Below are 6,767 nucleotides of genomic sequence, written 5' to 3' on the forward strand. Positions count from 1 at the left end.
TATAAAATTTAATTCATTTAGATTAAAATAATTATATTTATTCATTTATAAAGTTTAAACAAATTATATCAAAATTTAAAACAAAACCAAATTTCAATTTTACATCTAAATTTAAAAATTAAAAATATATTTATTTCTATAAACAAATATTAATTTATAGATGAATATATCGAACTTAGAAAAAGAGAATACTCAAAACTCATAAATAAAGAAGATAATGAACTAGAAAAAAGAGAGAAGAAAGTTGATAGATAAATAAGTTAAACAAAAATTAAATTATACATTTTATATTAGTGAAATATTTATTTTTAATTTGTGAAAGAAAATTATAAAATAATCTTATCTTGCTATTTTCTTCCCTTATTTAATAAATATTAGTAAAAAAGAGTTGTATTTTGAATCAGTACCAAAACAATTTAAACATAATTTTTGAAATAATTATTATAAAAATCTGTAAATCTTATATCTACTTATAAGGTTGATTTGTTTGTTTGAAAAAAATTCTGATTATGAATTCAACTCTCACACCAATAAAATACTAATAACTAATATTTGTCCAAAAAAAAAATTATATCTATTCATAATTATTTCTCACTAACATGAGACATACGGCAAGTCATTCTATTTTTTAAAGAAGATAGAAGACAAAAGATAAATAAATTAGACTCCTTCTAAACTTAAATTTAAGAGAGAAAAATGTGTTATACATATTTTAATTTGCATGCATCGTCATAATGTAAATATTTGCGATGTTAATCAGTAAAATAATATTTTGATAGATTGATAATAATAATAATAATAGTAATAGTAATAATAATAATAATAATAATAGTAATAATGAAGACATTAATATTGATAATAATTCGTAATTGAAGAATATGATTAACCATTTTTCTGATAGAGTCTCTTTTTTCAATTATATTTTCAGTCATGACTTTCAAAATCGAAATTTTTCTTAAAGGTACCAAATCTAGTTTTAGTTTCACTTGTTAGTACTATAATTTGTAACTAAACAATGAAGAAATTTGTTTATAGTAATATTAGTCTTATATCTGATAAGTCTATATAAAAATAAAAATAATATACAAGAACATTATCGTGTTTACGCGTCAATGAAACAGTTCTCATGAGAAGAGAACAAAACAAAAACCTGAAAAGTAATTTCATGGCATCCATGTATTCCCCCCAAGTGATTATGACGATGTTGTCGCATATATTACTATTACTGGTCTATCTAGAGAGAGAGAGTGCGTAAAAAGGAAACTAGAAAGAGAGACAAAGGTCAAAGATTGGCAACACACGAGACACTATATATATATTGGCATAACTAGGCATAATCATTTCGTATGAGCAAGCAAAACAACATATATCAGAGTTCAGAAGCCTCCTCGTGATTATTTTTTGGTTTCGTTTCTTTCATTTTTTTACTCTTTCGTTTTTCCTTTTTGTCATTTGGCTAGCTGCGTACACGCTGGAAGCAGCAACAGCACCTACCATAAGGTATTATCAGTGACATGTTCGGGAATTTGCAGGACTTCTTCCCCTGTCATGTCCTTTTCTCTCGATATTTTCCCCTTTCACTATGATGATTCTGTGTTCTCTTCCTCATTTTTTTTTTCTGTTTTCCTAAAGAGAAAAGCTGCATGCATGCCATGCTTTTTTCTTAGTCCTGTGTTGTTCTTGTTATATAAGGAGGTCCAAGTTTTGGAGCACGAATGGTAATTATAGGGGTTTTTCAGAACACCCTTTTGGTTTCAGAAGTGGAAAGTGAAGGTCTTTGAAGAGAAGGAAAAATGGGTAGTTGTGGAAGGGAAGGTGTAGTGAGACAGTACATAAGATCAAAAGTCCCTCGTTTAAGATGGACCCCTGAACTCCATCGTTGCTTTGTTTATGCCATTGAAACTCTTGGAGGTCATCACAGTGAGTACATTGTTTTCACCCAACTAAAAATTTTCTATGCTTTTCTTCATGTTTCTTTCTTCTTCTTTTTGTTGCTTTTCTTAGATCCCATAAACACAAGGACAAAGCTTATTAGATGCATTATTGTTAATGTTAACTTTTCATCAGAATTGAAGCTTCACTTTATGTAGAAGGAAATGGGGGTGTATGGAGCTGAGGGAATTGAAAGACAGACAAAAATAATAAATGTTGTAGATGACATGAGAAAATGAGGTAGAAAAATAAATTAAATGTGAGAAAAAAGTAAATGTATGTTGGCTATTTTCTTCATTCTTCTTTATCTGTTTTTCATTACTATATACTATGATGAATTTCTAATACGTTTCTACCTCTTTTTTTATTCATATATTGTGCAGAGGCTACTCCTAAGCTTGTTCTTCAGTTGATGGATGTTAAAGGGCTGACAATTTCACATGTCAAGAGCCATCTGCAGGTTCATTTTAATCTGCTTAATTAGTATAAAATTGGCAATTTCATACATTAATTTGGTGTTCCTGATTAAGCTTTTCTTCCTCTTTTTCAAAAATAACCAGATGTACAGAAGCATGAAAGGTGATTCCTGCAGACAAGGTACCAAACGTTGTTCATTTGACCTTCTTTACTGCAAAACACTATGTCTCTTCAATACTCTTTCCTACCCTCATCTGCCTATGCTTTGTGTTCATAAAGTAGGTTATTTATCTACAGATTTGGATACATAATAATGAAAATGTGTGCATTAAGAAAAGTTAAGGTTTTATATATGGTAATTATGTTAATATGAGCATCAATCATTCTTTCATTACTCTAAAATATTACCTTTTATGTTGCATATTTTATGTGTTATCAACATATATATATATATATATATATATATATATATATATATATATATATATATATATATATATATATATATATATACTTGTTTTGGTGATCCAAATTTATGAGGTCATACCAGCTTGAAAATAGGACTTGCCAATTGAAAAATAACACCTGCATATTTAACTAAACTAACATAAAATTTTGCATTCTCGAACAGAGAAGACATTTTGATGATGATAGAAAGTGTCTCCACAGCATCCCTTTTTATGGTTTACATAAAAAAAATGGACTCACCGAATCAATGGAAAATAGAGAAGTTACCCGCTTTTGGTAAAAAATAAAAATACTTTTTTACTATAAAATAGTGGAGAAACATGGTATATATATAAATATAAAGTGTGGAAATTTTTTAGGGTCATAGTATGGTAGACACCCTATTTCTTTTTATACTTGCTTTTGACACTCGTAAAAATTATTATTTTATATTTATTAGTTAAGTATAGTATGTTTTTTCAAAAGGGGTTGTAAAATAAGAGTAAAAGAAACGAGGAGTTTCAAAGAATATTTTTCAACTTTTTAAGTTAAGTGTTCTTATTTATTTATAAAGTAGCTAGGATGAGTTCTTCATCTCATCTCCTGGTTTATAAAGTGATTCATTATTTAAAAATGGTTTTTGACATCTTACAATTTTACACTGTGCCCCTTACGTTTCCCTTTTATGGTTAACTGTACAAAAGAAAGAGAAAAGGAAACTGGGTCAGACAGACGAGATATAAAATTATTACGTGTTAATTTTTTTTTCTAGTTGTTAAAAAAACATTTTTCGAGAAGATTATAGTTAAAGTGAAATAAATAGCTTGGTTGAAGCATTGATTGGTCAACAGATTAATATCGATGATCTGCATGTCGTACATTGAATAATGTAGATGATGCTTTCTGCATTGAAAGCATGCAGATAGATATGGAGTCACTCTATCGATGGTTGTTTCTCTTATTGGTTAATAGTTTGTGGTTGAAAAGCAGAGGAAAAAGCTATCCTCCATGCATGAGTTTAGCAAATTCTCAACAGCAATGTTGCTCATTAAGTAGTCCCTTTCGTGTCTATAGTTGATGCCAGAATAGACAAAGGAGAATCATAAACCATTCTGCTTTTACCATCTTATAATGGTATTTTTATGAAACCCACAACTTTTCTGCTTTCAACATTTAATATATAAATTCCATTGCTCCTTTAATTTCACCCATGTAAGTTTTCATTCTTCCTCCAATCCTATTATCATACTGTAACTATTCATCAACTTTCTCGATCACTATTTTTGTATAAAGAAATCTATTTCTCTGAAAATCTTTAATGGAAAAAAAAATTAAAGAAAAACAGATAAAAATTAGTTATTTACTGGAATATAAACATAATAAAAGTATTTTTTTAATTTTTAATAATATAATACTCTTTATTTCTTTTATCTTTATTATATTAAGTATTCAAATATATAAGTTAAAAAAATTGTATTGAATAGAAATAAAGTGACATATGAGTAAAATAAAAATCACAAACATTAAATCTTAAACTTTTGTGTTGAAAATAATGTTATATCTTTTCTATGTTTGTCAGTTCATGTCATGTGGTAAAAAGATATTATAATATTTTATGCGAACAAAAACTCATAATTATACAAAATTTTTAAAATATTTTACAAAAAATTTACTTTTTTAAATTTTTTTACCAATATATTTCAATCCTACACCAATCAAAGTGTAGCGGTACATCTTTTACAAACATATTTGTTTTTGCTTTTCATGCACAGAATTTAAATCCCAGAAAAATCTTAAAAGAAGAAAAAGGCTACATGCAGTTTCACTCTAACTAAACGTTAATTTGTTTTAAAATGTTGAATGTTTTCGCTAAATGTTGTTCTACTTTGAATTCCTTGTCTGATGGTTATCTGTGACAGACAAGACTTCCACCCAACATAGAAAACAAGACGATGATGAAGTGGGTGATGTTGGTTTCTACTCTTGTTTCAAATCCATTGGAAAAGAATCTGATTCCCAACCCAGCTGCAGTAATTTCTCCCTTAAAAGGTCAGCTTAACTTCATGTTTCAAATAAACAATACAACGAGTTTTCAATCACAAATCAACATGTATACAACAAATCTCATTATTTTATACTTATTATTTAGAAAGTACACTAAGAAAAGAAGCACGATCAGTCAAGAATATGTAACTTTTTTTACCCTGCATATAAAAAAACTCTGGCTTCTTTGCTTGTTGAAATAATTTGAAACTTTTCAAAGGACTAAAAAGTGGTACAACATATGTAAAGTAAGAAAACAAAAGTGATTGGTCTTTGCTTGATCTCTGACTTTTCTGAGGCAACTTTTACTTTTAAGCAAGAAAAGAAAGAAAAAATCTGAATTAATTAACGTTTGGATTCTCCACAGAGCTAGAATCGAGAAGACAAGTTTTCTCTCAGGATTCCCACAATGCAGCCAAAGAAATCCATACACTACTTTTTATGATTACCTGCAGAGCATGGCTGAGCAGAAGCGAATAAAGAAGATTTGTGCTGGTTCAATATTGCAGACTAAACCCCTTTCCACAACTTTTCTTCCCATGCTACCAAGCCAAGCATCAGATTTTCTCCAGGTACTCTTCTTATAGAGACAATCTATCTATCTTTTTGTACTTCATTTCTCCTCCTTCAACATAAATTATTGAGCTTCAAGTGGAGTGTCTCATTGGTTATGTCTTTATTTCACTGTCATGTGAAAATTTCTCAGCAATAGGACCCCCCCTTTACGAACAAAACACGAAAATGACAGCCTCCTTGTCAAAAACATCAATTCAAATAATCAAAGTTAACTCTTTTTATTTTCTACAGATAATCATGTTCAACTGTTAATGCTATGAAGAATTAATCAGTCTCCTTTCTGCTTCATATATCCAACCTTGTCAGTGGCCTTAGCAAAATCTATTAGCTTTGTTCCCTTAATATTGCCCCCTTTGTGCATATAAGAAAAAAATGATAGACCCTTTTTGTGAGAAAGTCCACGTGAATAACTTTCTGCAATGGCCTTGTCACTTTCTGATGTGTTCCTTTTTCACTATGTTGAACAGGTTGCCTACTTAAATGACGAACAGGGTTTGAATGAAGTTGAAAAGAGTTGTGGGGTAGAAGCAGAGGATGAAGACGACATGGGAGGTTGTGAGTTGTCGCTGTCCATCTCATTGCCACAACCACATCCTTCTTCTCAGAGAAGTAATGCTTCTTCAGTCAGCGATATCAGTGAGGCCTTTTCATTGTGCCCTAAGTTTAACAACAACAACAACAACTACATGGGATGTTCTACTTCTTCTAATGTTTCAAACAAAGTTAATGTCGACCTATCTTTGGCCATTTGAATCTCACCTTCATTTAAAAGCATAATTACCTTGCTTTTAGCTATTTTACAAGAGTTGGCATACCAAGAAAATTGCTATTATCTGTTTACAAGGGTGTGTTCATGAATGTGTGAATGTGAATGTTTGGTAAAATGCTAGAATTTAATTTCATTCTTGTGACACATATTTTGATGTAAAATTATAATCGAGATTTCACGTTTTGGTTTTTATAATAAATTAAAATTAGTTTTATTTAAAATGAAGGTATCCCTTCTTTGAATTGCATCTTGACATAACGAAGAGAGAAAACCTTCTGGGATTTGTTGGATGCGTTTTAGAGAAACTTGCGATAACTTGCCTATTAACTTTTATTGAAAATAATAATAAAGTGGATCTCATGTTTTCTTTTTACCTCCCATTTTTTACTATTTAGCATCAATGTGAACTTTTCTTTTACTCTGTTTTAGAGTTAAACTGGTTTCAAAACTGACCTACATTTTATATATATATTATTTTTATGCTTCTACCGAAACCCACATTATTACTATTGGCATCCTTATATTAACATAAAAGACAAAAATACTCTCCTTCTCTGTATCGTGTCACCATTGATATTATTCA

At 29.5% G+C, this 6,767-nt stretch overlaps 1 protein-coding gene across 1 annotated transcript; it reads left to right on the forward strand.

Annotated features, from left to right (window-relative positions):
* Positions 1-1,270: 1,270 nt before the first annotated feature.
* LOC148202782 (uncharacterized) lies at positions 1,271-6,317 on the forward strand. Its single transcript, XM_088111019.1, has 6 exons — positions 1,271-1,920; positions 2,316-2,392; positions 2,493-2,529; positions 4,716-4,845; positions 5,207-5,411; positions 5,883-6,317. The coding sequence occupies exons 1-6, from the start codon at positions 1,794-1,796 to the stop codon at positions 6,165-6,167; spliced, it is 861 nt and encodes a 286-aa protein (XP_087967145.1). The 5' UTR covers positions 1,271-1,793; the 3' UTR covers positions 6,168-6,317.
* Positions 6,318-6,767: the final 450 nt, after the last annotated feature.

The sequence above is a fragment of the Vigna umbellata genome, chromosome 3 (genome assembly GCF_029865625.1).
Source record: "Vigna umbellata cultivar VRB3 chromosome 3, Vumbellata_1.0, whole genome shotgun sequence".
Taxonomy (NCBI): domain Eukaryota; kingdom Viridiplantae; phylum Streptophyta; class Magnoliopsida; order Fabales; family Fabaceae; genus Vigna; species Vigna umbellata.